At 39.7% G+C, this 21517-nt stretch overlaps 1 protein-coding gene across 4 annotated transcripts in view; it reads right to left on the bottom strand.

The window, feature by feature from the left end:
• Positions 1 to 2958: 2958 nt before the first annotated feature.
• The window catches only part of LOC130931798 (RNA binding protein fox-1 homolog 2-like), a 76701-nt gene continuing 58142 nt past the window's right edge, over positions 2959 to 21517 (bottom strand). For 3 of the 4 annotated variants that reach the window (XM_057860868.1, XM_057860871.1, XM_057860872.1), the window contains 7 exons: positions 18833 to 18920; positions 16810 to 16866; positions 16367 to 16520; positions 13765 to 13807; positions 9614 to 9720; positions 8973 to 9048; positions 2959 to 5578 (listed from right to left, as the gene is read on the bottom strand). In XM_057860868.1, the coding sequence (XP_057716851.1) occupies positions 5534 to 5578; positions 8973 to 9048; positions 9614 to 9720; positions 13765 to 13807; positions 16367 to 16520; positions 16810 to 16866; positions 18833 to 18920 (570 nt within the window). In that variant the 3' untranslated portion in view covers positions 2959 to 5533. The remainder of the gene's footprint in view (positions 5579 to 8972; positions 9049 to 9613; positions 9721 to 13764; positions 13808 to 16366; positions 16521 to 16809; positions 16867 to 18832; positions 18921 to 21517) is intronic. The other variant, XM_057860869.1, reaches the window with a different exon arrangement.

Genomic DNA, 21517 nt, shown 5'->3' with positions numbered 1-21517 from the left:
AGACTTTTTCGTTGTCTGTCATTTTGACTGACAGGGTCATAAAAATCCGGTCATAATCTATTTTTACCCGTCACTTAAATTTTTTAAATGATAATAATGACTTATTCCATAGCAGTGTTGGTCAAAAGCGGTGTGTTACTTACTCAACTCTGAATAAATTGAAGAAACTACCAGCCATGTTGTGTCTACTCTCTGCTCTGTTGATTTGTCATCCAAGACTCGGGGTGCGTTCAGGTTTGAGAATAGCGCACGTACTTCTGACTCAAAGCTGTTTGTCCCTGCTCATTCAATTAGGCTACGTTCATACTACGGGTCTTAATGCACAAATCCGATTTTTTTGTCATATCCGTTTTTCTGGCGTGGCCGTTCAGACTACTTTTGTCCATTGAGACCATTCAAGTATTACGCATGCGCTCTAATTCGCAGTCCGACACGCGCCGGTGCGCAGAAGCATCAAAACAAATGACAAGTCATCCGTCATTCCAGGGATATCATATTTTGCTTTTCAAAAGGAGGAGACAAATAACAGACATAAATAATCCCCGTTTAGGCTTATATTCACAGTTTATATGGATCGATAGCATGCACGCACTGTCCGTGCGTGTCACACACACATATGGGCAGTTTGCCCCAACTCTCCAAGACGGGCTGCAGTCAGACCCCTCTCCCGACTCTCGGCCGTGTAGGAAATGTTGAAATATAGCTCACATAGAGCAGAGAGAAAACCGATCATTCTCATGCTTATCCTCAACCCATTTTTATTTTTTTATGACTGTTGTCAAGCCCGGCCCTTCCCCAAAAGCCGTGTTCACCACAAGCTAGGCGCTAGTAACGCACAGCTGAAATCGGATTTGGGACACTGGACGGTACAGACCGCCGCGACAGTCTGGAAAAATGTGGCCCAGATCGGATTTGAACCGCATACAAAAATGACCCAGGTCGGATTTGAAATGGTCCACTTCTATGCGATTTGTCCCGTTCAGACCGTCAAGTTAATGCCTGACTCGAGTCGGAAAAACACGAAAAAATTGGATTCGTGCATTAAGACCTGTAGAATGAACGTAGCCTTAGACAATGACAAAGCTTCCTAACGTTTCCGTGTTTGCTACACCTGAATGCTAGTTCGGACATTTTTCCGAGTAAGGCCAACGACGTCATGCATCAAGAGAGACAATAGCTAATTAATATGCTCACTCGCCATCCTGTGGTCTGGGGTGTGAATTGCAACCTGTCAAAATGACGGATGGACTTCAGTTTTTTCTGTCACCGTTTTAAAAAACTGGTCAACGACGGAAAATATTCGGTTAACGCGACCCCTGGTTCTATGTTACTTTTCTGCCGGGCTCCAAAGTCAAAGGATTCATCAGCGGGGCTTGCTCCGCAACCATATGCATGGAACGCTCACACTCTGATGACGTCACCACTTGCACACATCACTTTGGGAGTGCGCAGCGCTATTAAACATCAAAAACAGCAAAAATGGCGGAATCTCTGCTCTCATTTACTGTTTTTATAATATTTGTAATTTAAATATGTTTAGTGTTTACATTTTTGTGCTTTTTGGAGCAAAAGAAAAATGCCATTGCATGGAGTTGGCGGGTAAGTTGTCTTCCAGGCTGAGGTTGATTGTGTCAAGGAAGTTGCCTGGTATACCAGACTCACCGCTAATCCAGCGATTGAGTCTGGCGACCGTCCGGCGGATCAAATTCCGAGGGCGGAACAACCCACAGCAAACAGACAGCGGAGTGGACCAATCAGCGACGGGCAGACGTGACGTTAAAGCGACAAGTAATTAGCGTGAGCGGAGAATGGAGAAGTTTATTCAACATGGCTAGCGCGAGCCATGTTGACTGTTGTCAATGACTTGTTTCAATGTGTTTTTGGTCATTTAAAACTGGTTTTACCAAGGATTGGAACATATTCCCGGCTCTCCCGTTCGCCATCTGTGTTGTTGTAGAGACGAGTTTCGACGCGCAAGAGTGACATCACTCGCTAAGAACACGTCACGCAAAAAACAAATCTGATTGGACGGTTGATTTTGTACCTTTCTCGAGAGGCCGTTAATGGGCTGGGTCCCAGACTATTTCTCACAGTGTTTGAAAAATACAGGGAGAATAGTCTGGCTGTGCCAGGCAATCAAGGAAGTGCTGTCGCCTTGTAAATCTGCACTCCCCCCTAGGGCCTGGCATGAATACTACATCATTTTCATGCAGAATTGTGACATCGTTCGAATGGAGATGGAACCATATACAGTAAGTGCAAACATGAAATGTGTCGTACTCTCGCAGCGTCACCATGTAAACCCCTGGGTTTGTTATTCCTTGAGAAGTTACTCAAAAATTCCTAGGTTTTATATGCATATATAAAAGCCTTTCCAAGGGTCTCATTAGGACTTGGAAGAGTACTTGAAGGACATTTGTCTTATAACGGGTTTAACTTGGCTTGGTATTCCTTGAGCAATTGCTAAAAAATTACTAGGTTTTATACGGGTGTGTAAAAAAAAAACACAAATTTTCAGTACATAATGTTTTATGCCTTACATTTCCATCACTGAAATGAAAATTTAAAGTTCAAATATCAATCCACAACACCAAAAAGGTGTAACACTATATGTTTTATGTACTTGCAAAAGACAACATAGTCCAACACCAACAATATCGGTACTGCGAGTCTTAATTTAGTAATTGGCTAACCGCTAGCATGCTTACACAACAACAATAATTGGAAAAACTCACCAATTTACTCTAGTTAATACTTGCTCTGGCAATGAAAAATGACTCATCTGTGGTAGTGGCACCTAAAATTTGACAGAATATCAGATGTTTTGGTAAAGCAGCACTTTCCTAAGGCATTTAAATGAAGGACAGTCCCCCATAAATCTAGATGTATGGCCACTGTTTTACCACTTACACTCTGGGGTGAATCCAAATGAAGCAATCACTCATATCCACAAAGAAGTATAAAAACCAAACAGTTTTATTATATACATTCAATAATAATGGAGAATAAACAAAGCAGATACAAGGATGGCAAAATAAAACATTGTGAGAAAATACATAATGAAATGAAAAGTCACTTTGTCAAATGCAATTTTAAATAGCATGTGATACAGAAAAGAGGCCACATGCAATTCATACCCACTTCCTTCATCCCTAGTCATGATATTCCAGCAAGCAGTTTGATGCCAGTACCGTGCAAGGACTGTGGGGTCAGAGTTGTGGACCAGCTTTGTGGAAAGTTGGCTTCTGTCATTCAAATTACACAGTTTTCCCCCCACCTTAGTCATTCAAATAAGATCCCCTCTAGTGAAAAAGCTGATAAAAGTATCATGAACTTTTTTTTTTTTTCCATCTTTTTTTTCCCCCACTGACAGGCAAAATTTTGAAGTGCACCACAGAGGGTCTGCCTTAGCATTGTTATCACTTATTACAAAAGGAAACCCACAGGGGGACATTCCAAATTAAACTTCCTACATATCTGATATGACTGCTGATTAACAAGACGCAGTGAGAGGCATTTGGCCAAAATCAGACAGATTATTAAAGCAGACTGAAATCAGCTCTGGGCTCGGATTTTTCTCACTTCCCTCCCTCACCTCTTATTGGGAAACATCCAGATAATGCTCCCTCATCCCACTATGCTGGAAAAAGACTTTGCGGTCCTCCCCCTTGTCATCTTCCAGCACTAAGATTTGAATTCATGCAAAAAGGAAAAAATCTGTGACATCTGTCCTCCCTCAGGAAAGCATGCATAGCAACACTTGTGGTAATACTTTTAAGGAGTAATAAGACAAAAAAAAAAAAAAAAGAGCGCACGAGAAATACTCACTACAGCACACTGTGTCACAATCATACAAAACATCCTCACAAGGTGCTGCTCTATGAGCAACTCCGGAAAGAAAAATGGTGTCCTGTCAACTGCAGGATTAATCATCTTCACCTCAATATTACCCAGTTTACATCCACATAATGTTCCATTGTTCCAAATTGGAAACATAGCCCTGTTCCAAAAGCCTCTAGGTTTGGCAATTTCAAAAAGCTGAACATGTTCCAAGTCAGTCATCTCTTGATTGATCATCTCTTGATTGATCCAAACAGTTTGAATATTGGGGAGGGGAGCAATCCATCACCAAGTGATCAAACATTCTATGAACAGTTGGAATTGTAGGTTCCCAAAAGTGCTGCAAACATTTGAAATGTGTCTTGCGCACTAAACTGGACTGTTTCAGCCTCTTAAAAAACAGCTGAAAACTAGAGATTAAAAAATACATAATAGTCAAGTACAGGCAAAACCACCAAAATATCAAGTCTAAAATGTGCTTTCTTCAACAATAACAACAACAAAAAAAATCTTTGGAACCAACAAAGGCAAATAATAACAATAACATAGTGCGAGTAAATGGAGGTCGATTACATGGTACAGAGACTTAGGCAGGCCTCCTCAAAAACAAAAAAAAAAAGCAAATCAGAGTGGTGCCAGACAAGATAGAAGAAAATAAACAAAAAGAAATCCTTCCAAAATTGACTGTGTCCTGAATGTACATAAACATTATAATTGTTTATTTTATCAGACCAGCAGCAAGCGGATGGACTAAATTTATAGGCCAAAAATGCATGTCTTGTATAGGAAATCTCTTACGGTAATGGTTCTATTTCTTCTCATTCATCTGTTTGCTTTAGTCACTGCATTACTGTTGGAGCTACAAAGTCTGACAGAGAGGAAATCAAAGGTGTCCATTATTTGGGGTGGAGGCAAAAGAGCAAGCTTCCTCCTTGATAGTCCACTGAAAAGATTCCAACTGGCTCATTTTCTTCATGAAATGAAGAGGACCAGAAATAAAGGCATGTTAAATAAGTATGGCAACAAAAACTGTAGCAGATCAACAAAATACTGAGGTAATACAGAACCAAACTTTTTTTTTTTTTTTTTTAAAACACACACACATATATATATATTGATTTTTTTTTTTTTCAAACTTGCACCCATGGGCGAGTAGATGTGTTGGGGATTCCACGGAAAATCGAGTGTTTTCCATGGTATTGGTTTCTTGGACTGTAGTGGTTCCTGTCAGTCAGATGCTCCCATGTTCATAACAAATGCAGTAGGCCGTTGCTTTTCGTCACTGTTATGTTTTAGAATCTATTGTAGTAGTAATGCTTATCTTGTGGCAGCTCAATCACTGAAGGGCGCAGAGACTTGAGCGTGGGTTTACAGAGGATTTAGAGAAAAAGGTGTAGTGTCGTGTGGCGGATCAAATTAGTCTCTTTTCTCCAGATCCAATAGTGTTTCTAAAAAGTTGCGGTCATAAATTGTGCCGAGAGCTTTTTTCAATAGATCCTTGTCAGACAGACAAAAAAGGGACTTGGTGATGTGGCAACGAGCTTTCCTGCCAATAAAAAAAAGGAGGGGGGAAAAATGGGGGGATGTCACTCTAGTCCACCAGCAAAAAGATTGATGGGTACGTCTGCCAAACAAAGAGCTTAAAAAAAGGCTTCTGGAGGGACATGAAATTCCCTGGGTGGAATTTGTGGCTTTAGTATGGCGCAAACCTACTGTATCCTGCCCTGTATAAACTGGCCTGAAAGAGAAAAGAGACAATGGTCATGTCAGAGCTATTATTATACATTAGGGTGGGTGGATTTGTCTTACAGAAATTCTGTGGATAACTTTAGCTTTATGTATTGTATAATGGAAGGTCAATGCTAAATGCCCCGAGCCAGTACAACTCAAAGAAAAATGAGGAAAATATGCCTCATAAAGTTAAAAAAATACCAAATCTAGCAAGATTGGTCAACTATCACGATAACATTATCAACAACAATTAACTTAATAAGTGACATGGCCCATTAATTTTTTTCAATGCTTTGTTTTTGAGGGTCACATGCAACATTCATAAGTGTTGTATACAGTAACTGCCAACCTGTCTCAGTGCAATGTCCTTTTTTTCTCCCCCCCTCTTTTTTTTCCCCTTAAATTTTCTTAAGCATAATGCCTTTTCCTAATTTTACTCATGTTTGATCTTGTTGTCATCCATAATTACAAATAAATACATACTATATATAAATATATTTGATGCCTTATAAGCGTGACGTGTTTATATATACAGTGCCTTGCAAAAGTATTCGCCCCCTTGAACCTTGCAACCTTTCGCCACATTTCAGGCTTCAAACATAAAGATATATAATTTTAATTTTTTTGTCAAGAATCAACAACAAGTGGGACACAATCGTGAAGTGGAACAAAATTTATTGGATAATTTAAACTTTTTTAACAAATAAAAAACTGAAAAGTGGGGCGTGCAATATTATTCGGCCCCCTTGCGTTAATACTTTGTAGCGCCACCATTTGCTCCAATTACAGCTGCAAGTCGCTTGGGGTATGTTTCTATCAGTTTTGCACATCGAGAGACTGACATTCTTGCCCATTCTTCCTTGCAAAACAGCTCGAGCTCAGTGAGGTTGGATGGAGAGTGTTTGTGAACAGCAGTCTTCAGCTCTTTCCACAGATTCTCGACTGGATTCAGGTCTGGACTTTGACTTGGCCATTCTAACACCTGGATACGTTTATTTTTGAACCATTCAATGGTAGATTTGGCTTTATGTTTTGGATCATTGTCCTGTTGGAAGATAAATCTCCGTCCCAGTCTCAGGTCTTGTGCAGATACCAACAGGTTTTCTTCCAGAATGTTCCTGTATTTGGCTGCATCCATCTTCCCGTCAATTTTAACCATCTTCCCTATCCCTGCTGAAGAAAAACAGGCCCGAACCATGAAGCTGCCACCACCATGTTTGACAGTGGGGATGGTGTGTTCAGGGTGATGAGCTGTGTTGCTTTTACGCCAAACATATCGTTTTGCATTGTGGCCAAAAAGTTCAATTTTGGTTTCATCTGACCAGAGCACCTTCTTCCACATGTTTGGTGTGTCTCCCAGGTGGTTTGTGGCAAACTTTAAACGAGACTTTTTATGGATATCTTTGAGAAATGGCTTTCTTCTTGCCACTCTTCCATAAAGGCCAGATTTGTGCAGTGTACGACTGATTGTTGTCCAATGGACAGACTCTCCCACCTCAGCTGTAGATCTCTGCAGTTCATCCAGAGTGATCATGGGCCTCTTGGCTGCATCTCTCATCAGTTTTCTCCTTGTTTGAGAAGAAAGTTTGGAAGGACGGCTGGGTCTTAGTAGATTTGCAGTGGTCTGATGCTCCTTCCATTTCAATATGATGGCTTGCACAGTGCTCCTTGAGATGTTTAAAGCTTGGGAAATCTTTATGTATCCAAATCCGGCTTTAAACTTCTCCACAACAGTATCTCGGACCTGCCTGGTGTGTTCCTTGGTTTTCATAATGCTTTCTGCACTTTAAACAGAACCCTGAGACTATCACAGAGCAGGTGCATTTATACGGAGACTTGATTACACACAGGTGGATTCTATTTATCATCATCGGTCATTTAGGACAACATTGGATCATTCAGAGATCCTCACTGAACTTCTGGAGTGAGTTTGCTGCACTGAAAGTAAAGGGGCCGAATAATATTGCACGCCCCACTTTTCAGTTTTTTATTTGTTAAAAAAGTTTAAATTATCCAATAAATGTTGTTCCACTTCACGATTGTGTCCCACTTGTTGTTGATTCTTGACAAAAAAATTGAATTTCATATTTTTATGTTTGAAGCCTGAAATGTGGCGAAAGGTTGCAAGATTCAAGGGGGCCGAATACTTTTGCAAGGCACTGTATATATCTGTTTATATATATATATCTTAGCTATCAATTATCTTAGTAGTCGATTAATGTATCAATTTATTAGTTAGAAAAATCGGATTAGAAACATTTAATGCGTTGGAGAATCAATTTTAGGAGATGTAAAACAAAGGCACAAAGGCTTGCTAAGATTGCATTTTCAACAGAGCATTAAATGCGAATGCAATATAAAATTCCAGAGTTTCTTCAAACTATGCACAATTGCATTTTCATTTAAAAATAAATTAAAATACCCGATCTTAGCCTTAAGCTTAAATGCTATAAACTTTTAACGTTTTCTTTTCTTTTTTTTTACCATGCTCTTAAGTCATTAAAACACATATTCCCACAAAAAAACGGCTAAATACACCTATATATTAAATTACGAAGGCATAAAAAAACATTAGCTCAAACAAAAACTTACCTTATGGAGTTCTTAACAAGGATTCAATCATGTTAAATGAGTTATGTAATATTCATTGTTGCCACTAGAGGGCATTGTACTCACCCAAATCAATAAAGCTAAGTGCAAATACTTTCAAAACAAACCATCACAACGCCACTCTAATTAAACGAATACCCGAAGCAGCAAAATTTGATTCGAAGCTTTTTTCTAATCTTATTACTCGAGTTAATCGATTGCTACAGCACGATATATGTTTATGTACTGCATGTATAGCTACTGAAACAACAGTATTTATCTATAGTGCAGTTTTTGTATGTATAGCTACTGAAACAACAGTATTTAAGTTTTGTATCTATAGCGTTTTTTTTTTGTTTTTGTTTTTTTTTTTAATTCCAAGGCATATTTACAGCCAAACTTAAGACAAAAATATCCCTTTCAATTTATTAGTATGGGCCAAAAAAAATAAAAACGTAAGAATGTAGTTAATGATCTTCACTGTTTTTTTATAGTGTGCATGTGCGGTAAAACGTCAAGCTGGAATCGTATGATGGTTGTACACAAAGCAGTTCCTTGTTAGCACAATAGCATGTTTTATATTTGATCCGAGTAGTCGACTAACCTAAAAAACTAATCAGTGTTGACTATCGATAAAATCATTCTTGCCAGCCCCCCAAAATACAGCAACTGAACCAGACACTGTAACATCAATCATCAACTCCAAAGATCTTCAAAAATGTCTCCACTAATACAGTAAATACAGAAACTGGTGAAAAGTCCAACTTATCAAAAAGTGCAATGAAAAGGGAAGTTGTGTTGGAAAGTCTCACCATGGCTCCCACGCCATACGCAGCGGCAGCTGGGGCTAAAGCGTGGTACGGATCTGTCGTGTAAACTCGGCCATAACTAAAAGCACAAACATAATACAAAAACATTTTATTCACAAACAATATTTGGCGGCTATAATCGCCAAAACACTGAGTATTAGGGCCAAACAAAGAAAAAAAAAGAAATTAAAAGAATAAAGTCATTTTACAAAATTTAAGACATAACATTATGAGAAAAATGGTCTTTTTTATGTAATTTTACAAGAAAAAAAATCGGAATATCACTATAATAAATTCGTTATATTATGTATCTTTACAAATTATGAATGCATCAACTAATTTAGCTAAATTAGCTACTGTGTACTTTACGTAGCGCTTCACCCCCTCCATTAAATAGAATCTTGTCATGCTATTTTACAATCAGTTTCACTAATAAGGATGTGTTTTAGGACATCTACATCAAATTTTAATCAACATACAGATTTATACTAATACTTCGTCGTAGCTCTAAATTTTTTTTATTTTAACGGAGGCAGTTCAGCATCTGTAGAGGAACTACACAGCCCAGCAGGACTGTGTAAAGAAGGCGCATCTCAAGCACTTCTACAGGACAGAGAACTTCGTTTGTTGGCGTTTGTCCTTACCTGTCACTGTATGCGGCAGCAGCTGCGGTTGCTCCGGTAACAGCCGCGGGCTGAGTGTACCGATAAGCGGCGGCGGCGGCTGCGGCGGCAGCAGCAGGATAGCCTCCCTGGAGACACGTGCACAACACAACTGACTAAAGGGACTCCTGGAAGAGGGACTAATGGGTTACCGCAAGGAAAATATATAAGAAAGTATACTTGAGTTAAGGGGCCAGTGCTGTGCAAACGGCCCATATTGATATTTGTTGTTTTTAAATATGCTATAATGACCAATTTATGTTATTTCCATAATAGCCTGACTTACAACCCCCGTGCTCTTAAAATTATTCCTGATAACTCAAATCAGAAAGAAAAAAAGCGAGAGAAAGCTCAAGACTTCAGCATATTCCTTTAAACATGTTACTTCTACTGTACCTTCTAAAATGGTTACCGTAATTTCCCGAATATAAGGCGCACCCGTGTATAATGTGCACCCCAAATTTACTTGTAAAATTTGGGGAAAATTATTGTACCCGTTTATAACGCGCACCCTAATTTTAGCACCAATAAACAGAAGAATACAAGAAAACAGAGCTCGTGTACAGATACAGAGATGTCATTTTACTGACTGGTGAAACACAGCACAAGCATAGCACATTGGTAGTTCAAAACATTACCGTAAACTGACAATATTTACGGTAATAATATGATTTGACAACTTCTCCAACTTACCAGAATCTAGGAGAAAACAAACGGATGTGACTTTTCTTTTAAAGGCTGCTGTATAACTTGCTCGTTTCCTCATGATGAATAAATGTTTCTTCCATGGATTGATACGGTAAAACTACTGAACTATTGTTATTTGGGTTTGAGTTTCCCGAGGGACCGATATAGTTGACGGACACCGGAAGTGTGTGTCCTTACATTTGTTATGCTCCGAATTGTGGAGCTGCAATAAACGTCGACTCAAATGAGTTCAAGGAACTAAATTCTGTGCTTTATGAAGAGTGAAAAAAGCAGAATTTAACACAGACGAAATCATTCGGCCGATTAGTGTGAAGTATTACCGAAACAAAATGGTGACGTCACGTACCGTAATGGTCGGCAACGGGTCGCCGCATACGTTTCTTCAACACAACGTGGCCGTGTCAATGAAAAAAAAATCGGTTTATATATATATATATGTAATACATATATATTTCTGTCTCCATCCATGTACCCGTTTATAATGCGCACCATGAGTTTACAAGTTGATTTTGGGGGAAAAAAGTGCGCGTTATATTTGGGAAATTACGGTACATCAACATTACTTTTGCCAAATGTCACTGATACCCACTATAAGCTACATTAAACAGCAAAATTCAAGGTTCAGGTTATTTTCAAATTGAAAACATTCTCTGTACGACATCTCACATATTTTCACCAATTGGGGACTGGTTTGGAAAAAAATCCACCCCAAAATGAGGGTTCACTGTAGCAAAATTATGACAAACACATTTCCAGAAGGGTGAAAGGTCAAACGGCCAAAAAGGACCATGGATTATCATCAACTGCAGGAGACAGTAGGAGGAAAATAGTGGCCGTTATACACGGATGCAATTCATATTGTTGGAAAATAGTATGAAGTTCAATATTTTTTTGCCAGTCATTTCAGAAAGCGAAACTTAAAACATTACATAGATGTGCTATATCAGCTGCTGGTGTTGGTCCACTGTGTTTTCTAAAGTCTACATTCAATGCAGCCATTTACCAGGGAATTCTACTGCACATCATTCTTCGTCTCTACTTCAAGGTGTATGGAGATGCTGGATATAGCACCTGCCCACACTGCGAAAGATACCAGAGGCTGGTTTAACGGCCATAGTGTTCACACTGTATTTTATTGGCCAACAAACTTTGCCTGGAACTCCAGACTCACCGCTGTTCCAGCGATAGTCTGGCGTCCGTTCTGCGGATCAAATTTCCAGGGTGGAGCAAGCCACAGCAAACAGCCAGCGGAGTGGACCAATCAGCGACGGGCAGACGTGACGTTGGTAAAGCGACAAAAAACTCTAGCGCGATGAAATAAACAACGAGGAGAGCAGAGAAGTTTATTTAACATGGATAGCGTGTTGGTTTTAGCGACTCGATGTTTTTGGTCATTTAAAACAATTTAAAAACTGGATCGGAATATATTCTCTGCTCTTCCGTTCACCATCTGTGTTGTTGTGGAGACGACTTCCGACGTGCAAGAGTGATGTTGCTCGTTAAGAAAACGGCACGCATATTAACGAATCTGATTGCACGGTTACTTTCGTTCGGGCTCGAGAGGCCAATGAGGAGCTGGGTCCCAGACTGTTCTCCCGGTGTGTAAAAAATACAGAGAGAACAGTATGGTCGTGCCAGGCAACAACAAACTCCCCTGACCTGAACCCCATAGCAAATCTATGTCTAGTGGATGATGAGAAACACGATACCCAACGATGTTGGTAGCCATAAAGCAGCTTTTAAAGCAACCTTCTTCTAAACCCATGCAGTAGCACAGGTTTAAAAACATACCTTTCAAAAGCCTGACATTTTTGCGCAAAAATCCTTTTTAACTTGGTCTTAACTGTTACTCTAAATTTCCAGCAGACGGAGTTTTAGGTTTGCGTCATCTATAAACCATAATAATCCAAATTAAAAGAAAAAAAACTCACTCTGTGTAACAAATCAACATAACAGTGCCACCTTCTAAAAATTGACATACAGTATATTGAAAATTCCCATGATAGTTAAATTATATAAGATATGCCTGTAAATGTTTATATAACTAAATAAGCATGTACAGCAAATGAACAGTTTTCCGGGAGTGTATCAACAATAACAGCTACAGAAAAAACATTTCATTTTCATGTGGATTCAGAAGTGGACAGGTCAAAGAAAACAGAAGGGTAGACTTGGAAAAAAGATCACATACTCACAGACAAAACCACTCACACAAGCTAATGCTGTCAATGAATATCATCTAAGACTGACTGCATGCTTGACCGAAATTACTGTTCCAACCTAATTGAAACACACCAAACGCCCTTGTGACCTGATCAGAGGACAGCACAGCAAAGCATAAAAATAATCCCACCTGCAACACAACACACTCAACACTGAGGCTTGGTGGATGGATGCAGGGTAGAGAAGATTGGATTATTCATGAGACAGCAAGGCCTTTTGGGTGAGTGAAAGGAGTGGAGGTTGTTAGCAGAAACACAGCTTGTCAGCATGCGGCACACATGCTTGATTAACCATCAGGAAAAGACCATGTTCTCCATTTTAACTTGAGGCCATCAGAGAGTCTCACACAGCAGGCGGCCACACCTCGCTGTGAATGGAACTTCTCATTTTAAATGAAGGGCACTCTGACTTAACATTTGTACCCAAACCGTCTTGCTTCCATTTTCAGCAAAAAATCAGCAAAAAAGAGTGGTAGGTCAATTCCTCAAAATCTTTTCAACCAGGCAAAATCAGGCTCTACTGAAACTGGAAATAGAAACAATGTAGTATTTTAGTGAAGACCCCACAATCAAAAAGTGCACATTTCAAGGAGTTAGTATACAACAAAAAACTAAGCACAATTGGAAGCAGTGGAACATCTACTAAAAGACAATGTATTGTGTTCCAGACCAGATCAAAAAATGATTAAGGTCAAAGTAGGGAGCACAGGAAAGCAATGCACACTGTGGGTTTGGTGTTCAGTTGACCCTACCTGAGGCAATCTGGTACTAAGGACTGAGTCCTGAAACACTAGTCTATAGAGAGAACAGAAACAGCTGTTGTCAACCTGGATACACACACACACACACACACACACTTTATCATACACCTGCAACACTGCTTCATCCAGCCACAGAACAGCTTGTCATAGCATTTACTAATTCTTTTATTATCTTCTCAAATTGGTTCAGCCAAGTTTCACCAGAGTCAGGTTCAAATTTAAAGATTTGCCACTTCCAAAAATATATGAATGGGAAATTTCAAATGAGTGGGAGTATGCTGTGCTTCATACGAGTTCACCACAGCCATGTCCACTGGGCTGGCAGCTCTGTGTTGCGAATGACAGGACGAACATGCCGAATCACACCCAGAGGGAAAGAGCAGGAGGAAGCTGTGAGAGGAGGGGAACAGAGCCTGTGCTGGTGGGCGTTGAGTTTACTTACATATAAGTCTGCAGCGCCGTAAAACCCATCCTGATACACCACGCTAAGAGGAGAGAAAGAGCACGAATAGACAGAGAGGAGGTATGTGGAGATGGATGGAGAGAGAAGAGGTGGAGTGGGGCCAGGAGTGCAAAAACAGAATGGTGCACAATCCCAAAAACCATGGTGGGTGGGTGAGAGAGGGATAGAAAGAAAGAGAGAGAACAAAGACAAGAGATAGAGAGAAGAGAGAGACAAGAGAGAATTATTTCACACCCATGCAGCATGCAGAAGAAACAATCCATTCGATAAAAAGGATACAATCCGTAGACAACCTGAACAAGCTGTTTAATGCTACAGGGGTCAGTGGTGCAAAAAATATGGGAATTTCCCCAGGTCACAATTTGTAAAGTGTTTACAACATGAATATTTTAATGCTGCGATTCCTAACCAGGGTGTTGTGACACACAAGTGTGCTGTGAGAGATCATCAGGGGTACTGCAGGACACTATTCTCCTATGTTTGTCTGAAAATTTGTGTTTATGTTTTTAAAAAGATATAATCGTTCAGATATCTAGGGACGGTTATACAGTACACATGAACTGTATAAGAATCTATAGCATTATCAACATTTGAAAATTTACGAATACAGAATAAGAATTTAATGCTATTCACTAAAAGGCATAAGGTATAAAAATCCACTTGCCATTCATACAACTCTAAGTCATGGCTTCTTGAGAGTAAATCAGGTTCATGTTCAATTTTTCCTTCATTTATTCTTCTTCTGCAGCCTATCCCAGCTAACTCTGAGAAGGAGGCCACATACACCCTGAACTGGTTGTCAGACAATTGCAGTATGTTTAATTGAATGGGCCCAAATTTTATACTGAGAAAGTAAATTTTGGCGTAATTTGAGATCACCATTCTAGTCTATATACGTTTTTTGTTTTGTTATGTGCCATGTTTATTCTAATCTAAAATTAGGGCATTGTTTTAAATCACAACATTTGAAAATTGGCTTGGTGGATATACTTTAATCGTATTAATTAAGTGCATTAATTCCCCGATTGCTGGATGGGGTTACTCATGCTGAAACCTGTTGACAGGTCAAAAGCTCCGGAATACTACTTGTGCTTCCGTGACTTGAGGGGAAGCAATGTTGTTTTTGACAGCTAGCTTGTTCAGGTGCTTACCAATTGTCCTTATAAGCTCCAACCAAAACATCTAATATAATAATGCTTATAACTTAGGAGACACATAGGTGATGTTTACAAACTATAAACTCACAATGTTTTTATAAATATCAATGTCAAGAAAAAACAACTCAAAGAAACACTACAAAGAAAACTCCATTGGTAGAGCGATAACGAGTATATTTACATCATGTTTATTAAATGTGAACTTGATCTCAAGTAGCCACAAAAGCCTGATGCCAAGATGTCAGTTGTGCTTTGAATGGAATATTTCAGCAGTCAAATGTCCATTATGCAAAAATCACAGCACAAAAACATGCAGAGTGTCTATAACTCTGGGGACCGTAGCAAATGGGTGTGCGGCTGTGTGCGTTATTTTCTTAGCATAATGACCGAACGTGGCTGGTGTGTGGTTGTGCAAAGCCACTGAGGCACTGTTTTAATGCCTTTATATCTGTGTTTATTCAAATCAACCTGCAGTCCAAATCATCGTCACGCTTCGGTCCAGTTGACACACTGATTTCTGAGTGGAGTATGATTGTTTGAGCTTCTGCATGAGCACAGCTGTGTTAGACAAACACCTGCTCAAACAGAATTTGGAGGAAAAAAATCTCAAAATAGCGAGGAAAAAGCTGTTACTCAATAGTAACTGATTTCGTTTCTAATGTCTTTATTTTATTGGATATAGTATGTGACTAGAGCCTTGTAGGCAGTGGTGACTGATGTAACTCTTTCAGTGCCATTGACGATGCTGTACATCAATCCTTTACAATTATGTTGCTCTTTTCAACCTTTTGTCGTGAATTTAAATGAGATTGTTATCAGTAGACGTCCAATCCATTTGAACTGGGAGGGTTGCCAACGAATGAACATTTGTTTGTGCGCATTCAGCCCTCCCACTTCAAATGGATTAGAGATCTAGTGGCATCAATGACAGCAAATGATTTAAATACATTGGACTAGGGACAGTCTCTTTAACCAATCAGATTTCTTCTAAGACCACCAAGCTGGCCCACCTCACAATTTTCCGCCCTTTGACTGGATAGCCAGAGCAATCCAAGTTCCACTTATAAACCACATCTCTAGCAATTTGTTCACAATAGTACAATTAATAATCAGGTTTACTGAGTATGATTTAAGATGTTGTTGTTAATAGGAATCAAGTATACTATGAACTGGTTTAGACAACTTTTTATACGTGGCAAAGTGAAATGCTGTTACATAATACAAGGTGGATTTAAAAAAAAAAAATAATATTGATAGTTTCTATAATTGTAATCGTGTTTGCATTAAGTGGATCAATGCGTGTTTGTATTAAGTGGATTAATATTAAATCCTCAATGAAGGTTCTGCAACCGATTGCACCGTCTGCCACTGTACACACCATGTGAGATCTGTCTATTACATGTACAGAGTTGTACAAGTCTTACCCAGGGTATGCAGGGATAGCTGCCTGAGGCACAGCTGCCCGCACCGCGCTGTAGACAGGTCTGCCCCGACCCCGAAGGTGGGCACCACGGAATGCAGCAGCTGCTGCAGCTGTCGTGGCTGCTGCAGCTGCTGAAGGATAGGGGAAACCTGGAACTGAAGACAGCAGAGGACAGGGGAAGAAATTAAGAAAATTTAAAGAATGATTATATATTGTATTGGTGAGGAATAAAACAATACATGTTGAAGCCCAGTGTGAAGTTAAGCAGGGGAAGAAAGCAAACAGATGGCAAGCGTTTTACCAGAGCCTTAAGGGTTTCATTTTATTAAGCAGCAGTAGGGACAAGTGCTAAGCAAGCACACATTAATATAAAGTAAAGCCTGGAAGGTGAATATGGAATTAGGATGAAAGTTTTCCATATTTATTAGGGAGATGGAACCTTACCTGCATAGAGCTCTGGTCCATACACAGCCCCAACCATTGGGCTCAATTTCCACCCTGCTGAAAGTTAAGAGTAAGAGAGTGGGCCAATCGATACAGATACAGGTCCTTCTCAAAAATTAGCATATTGTGATAAAGTTCATTATTTTCTGTAGTGTACTGATAAACATTAGACTTTCTTTAATTTTAGATTCATTACACATAACTGAAGTAGTTCAAGCCTTTTATTGTTTTAATATTGATGATTTTGGCATAAAAAGTCAAGAAAAAACAAAAATCCCTTTCTCAAAAAATTTGCATATTTCATCCGACCAATAAAAAAGTGTTTTTTAATACAAAAAAAGTCAACCTTCAATTAATTATATCAGCTATGCACTCAATACTTGGTCGGGAATCCTTTTGCAGAAATGACTGCTTCAATGCGGCGTGGCATGGAGCCAATCAGCCTGTGGCACTGCTGTGGAGGCCCAGGATGCTTTGATAGCAGCCTTAAGCGCATCCACAGTGTTGGGTCTGGTGTCTCTCAACTTCCTCTTCACAATGGGGATGGCGTAGCTCAGTGGTAGAGTAGCCAGAGGTTGTAGGTTCGATTCTGTGCCCTGATGAACTTGCCTACGTATCGTTGAGCAAGATACTGAACCCCACATTGCTCCTGGTGCTGCGTCACCGGTAGGTAGATGAGGATGAAGTGTAAAGCGCTTTGAGCGCCTTAAGGTGGAAAAGCGCTATACAAGTATAACACCATTTACCATTAACAATATTCCCCAGATTCTCTATGGGGTTCAGGTCTGGAGAGTTGGCAGGCCAATTGAGCACAGTAATACCACAGTCAGTAAACCATTCACCAGTGGTTTTGGCACTGTGAGCAAGTGCCAGGTCGTGCTGAAAAATGAAATCTTCATCTCCATAAAGCTTTTCAGCAGATGGAAGCATGAAGTGCTTCAAAATCTCCTAATAGCTAGATGCATTGACCCTGCCCTTGATAAAACACAGAAGACCAACACCACCAGTTGACATGGCACCCCAGACCATCACTGACTGTGGGTACTTGACACTGGACTTCAGGCATTTTGGCATTTCCTTCTCCCCAGTCTTCCTCCAAACTCTGGCACCTTGATTTCCGAATAACATGCAAAATTTGCTTTCATCTGAAAAAAGTACTTTAGTTTGGACCACTGAGCAACAGTCCAGTGCTGCTTCTCTGTAGCCCAGGTCAGGCGTTTCTGCCGCTGTTGCAGGTTCAGAAGTGGTTTGACCTGGGGAATGTGGCACCTGTACTGTAGCCCATTTCCAGCATCAGATGTTTTTACTCCAGACTCAGTCCACTGTTTTTGCAGGTCCCCCAAGGTCTGGAATTTTCTCTTCTCCACAATCTTTCTTAGGGTGCGGTCACCTCTTCTGGTTGTGCAGCGTTTCCTGCCACACTTTTTCCTTCCCACTGAGGTGCCTTGATACAGCACTCTGGGAACAGCCTATTCGCTCAGAAATTTCTTTCTGTGTCTTAGCCTCTTGCTTGAGGGTGTCAATGATGGCCTTCTGGATAGCAGTCAGGTCGGCAGCCTTGCCCATGATTGCGGTTTTGAGTAATGAACCAGGCTGGGAGTTTTTAAAAGCCTCAGGAATCTTTCACAGGTGTTTTGAGTTAATTCGTTGATTCAGATGATTAGGTTAGTAGCTTTTCATGATATGCTAATTTTTTGAGATGGGGATTTTTGGTTTTTCTTGACTTTGTTTTTGCCAAAATCATCAATATTAAAACAATAAAAGGCTTGAATTACTTGAGTTGTGTGTAATGAATTTAAAATATATGAAAGTCTAATTTTTATCAGTACAGTACAGAAAATAATGAACTTTATCACAAAATGCTAATTTTTTGAGAAGGACCTGTAGTTAATGAAGGGGATAAACACAACATGACAAACACTTTGAGGATCCTTAGCTGAGACCATATCAAAGACAGACTAGTTTGTTTTGATGATCAGGCGAGCACATTGCTTCATTGTTAGTGAGTCAGTGCAGTTGTTACCATAAGGCAGCGTGCTCAGAGCCTCTCCATTAGGGTAGGGGCTGACCATTTTCTTGTTAGTCATCACCCTGGCAGTGGCATTATTCACCTGGCAATTGAAAGGGGATACAGTCAAAGCCCCAAAAACGACTGGACAGAGGACACTTAACTAGACTTCAATGTTGACTACTTCATTATAAGGCCATCACTGTGTTATATTTTTAGAAAACGAGTTAAACTGATATGCCTGCAATTATGTGGTGCAAGTTTGCTTGCCTAGCCAGTCTTTGTGCAGTCATGAAATTGATGATACTGCAATATTAGTTGCAACACTCTTGACCCTAACTGTGTGCAAAAGTAGGTGGGAGCAGTTGTGGTTATTTTTGAGTCATCATGCAATTAAGAGCGAGCTGTCTGGTAAAGATCTGCTGATTCTTTGTGAGATACGAGGGCTGCCACAGCCTAAACTGGTTACATTGCTGCAGTGACTACACGGAGAGCAGGACATTTTTGGCATGCACGATGGAGGATATTTCAGTCTAATAAGAAGGTTGTCCAATCCAAGATTGCTGATTACCACTTCTCGTATCGGAGCTTCAAAGGAACCCACTATGCTTCAATAATTCATCCTCATCTGCTTTTGATGAGCTTAAAAACGAGAGTATCAAGCTCTCTGCCCAAACTCCTATATCAGACTATGCCGCAATGCTAGGATTTATGACCTTTAAGCAAGATGAGGGAAAGTGTGTGCCTGACAAAGAAGGAGCGAGACTGAGGAATGAGAGTACTTGTGTGCTCATAGACACTGTGCTACCATTTAGAGACCATTAATGGCTAGGATTGCCTTCCGTACTGCCTCTCGAACTGCCTCATGTTCTTTATCTGCTCAGCTTCATTCAAATGGAAATTAGGTTTGCCTTCTTTTTCCTCATTGCAAAGGACATGGCCAGCGGCAAATGATACAATTAACTTAGCTTGCCTATCTGTCTAATGTAGACGCCTACGACACTTAAGGAAGTAAATGCATTAGTTTAGTATATTTTTGTTCCAAAGTTAACTTTCATACATGTTGTGAAAACCTGGAATATGCCTATTTTATGGGAATAAACGTCAATGTGTGTCTAGTATGTAGCTGTGTTTGTATCATGTGCAATCAATGGAATAGGGTAACCTGACAGGAAGTCATGCAAATCAACAGAGACCAAAATGGAAGGTAAATCTGAAAATGTCAAAAGGTTAATAATACATTCAGAATTTCTGTCGCTAATGCCCCACCAGTCCAGTCCGACCAACGAACCAAACAAAATAAAATCTAATTTCCATATGAAACCAAATCTGTGGGGTTTACACACCTAAAACAAATACAAACAATACAAGGGAGAGTAAAAGGGGGTGCAAAAACATTTGTTTTAAAAAAATCAATCATATAACACATAAATTACAAGCAGCCAAATATGGGCGCATCACATGACCAAGAGTGAGTAATAAACCAAAAAACGGGAAAGAAAAATCAGCCAATCAGCAAGCATCGGATGCAGCATAGAGACCAATCAAAACAATCGCAGCACTCCCACATCAAACACATGAGACAAAAATGAAACTGGTGATTTAATAAGAGGAAAGGATGCGGGTGAGAAGTACAGAGACAGAGCCAGTCCATATACAAAAAGACAAAAATAAGAAACAAGGGATATTTACATGAATAACACAAAAACTTGTCTAAATCCAAAAATATATATAAGTATATGAAGGTGCATCATTCAATTAGATCTGGTGGCAATTCTCCCGAAGATCTTATATGGTGGGTTGAGAAACAGCACCAAAGGATGGATGAAACAGAGAGTGAGAGATTGAGAACAAGAGAAATAGAATAAGAGGAGAGAGAGGTGGAAAGAGAGAGTGAGGGAGAAAAAGAGCAATCCTCATTCCCAAAAAGGAGAGAAATAAAATGGACATGAGACACTGTGCCAGGCAAGAGAACTGTGTCACAAACTAAGACCAGTACACTATGACTACCACTACAACTACTAATACACAGACAATCCACTACAAGAATACCAAACCAAAAGAAAACAACATGGCAGCATAATAGAGCCCCCAAAAACAGCAACGTAAACCCCGCATCGGTTTGAAGACGCATATGGTTACAACACAGCCTGATTAGTGAGTCGGGGGAACATGGTTTTTCTTTTATAATGTGGTTTTAAAAAAATATATATTAGAGGGGGGTGATCATTTTTTTGTTAGTCATTGTGGGTCTTAGTTCGTCAACTGCAAATTTAGCACAATCGATCACTGTTGATTCCAAAATTTGAATTTGCTTGAATAGTGTGAAAAGGTAACATAGGTTGTATGTATGTTATGGGATTTGCTGAGGTGGTTATTTATTTTTTATGTCCAAGAGGTTCAAGTTGATTTCTCTTTAATTTGGTTTAGAGCAAATTATTGTGCCATAAAGAATTTCATCATGAATATGAAGCTTCCAAATGTATTATATAGCCAAACTCAGTTTTATGAGTAAACTTGCGAGCATGTAAAATGCAGGCAGGTCAATAAAATGAAGAAATTAGCGGTCTGCATTCACTGAAAGAAAATTGTACGCAACAGTGATTTTTTTAAAATAAAAAATAATCAATAGGATAAATACTTCATACACTGATGGACAATAAGCAGAAAGACTGGAAAGCCGTGTCATTGCATAGAGGA

Source organism: Corythoichthys intestinalis, chromosome 16, assembly GCF_030265065.1.
Source record: "Corythoichthys intestinalis isolate RoL2023-P3 chromosome 16, ASM3026506v1, whole genome shotgun sequence".
NCBI lineage: Eukaryota > Metazoa > Chordata > Actinopteri > Syngnathiformes > Syngnathidae > Corythoichthys > Corythoichthys intestinalis.
The sequence above is the reverse complement of the archived record's forward strand: the minus strand, read 5'-3'. Positions and strand labels throughout refer to the sequence as shown.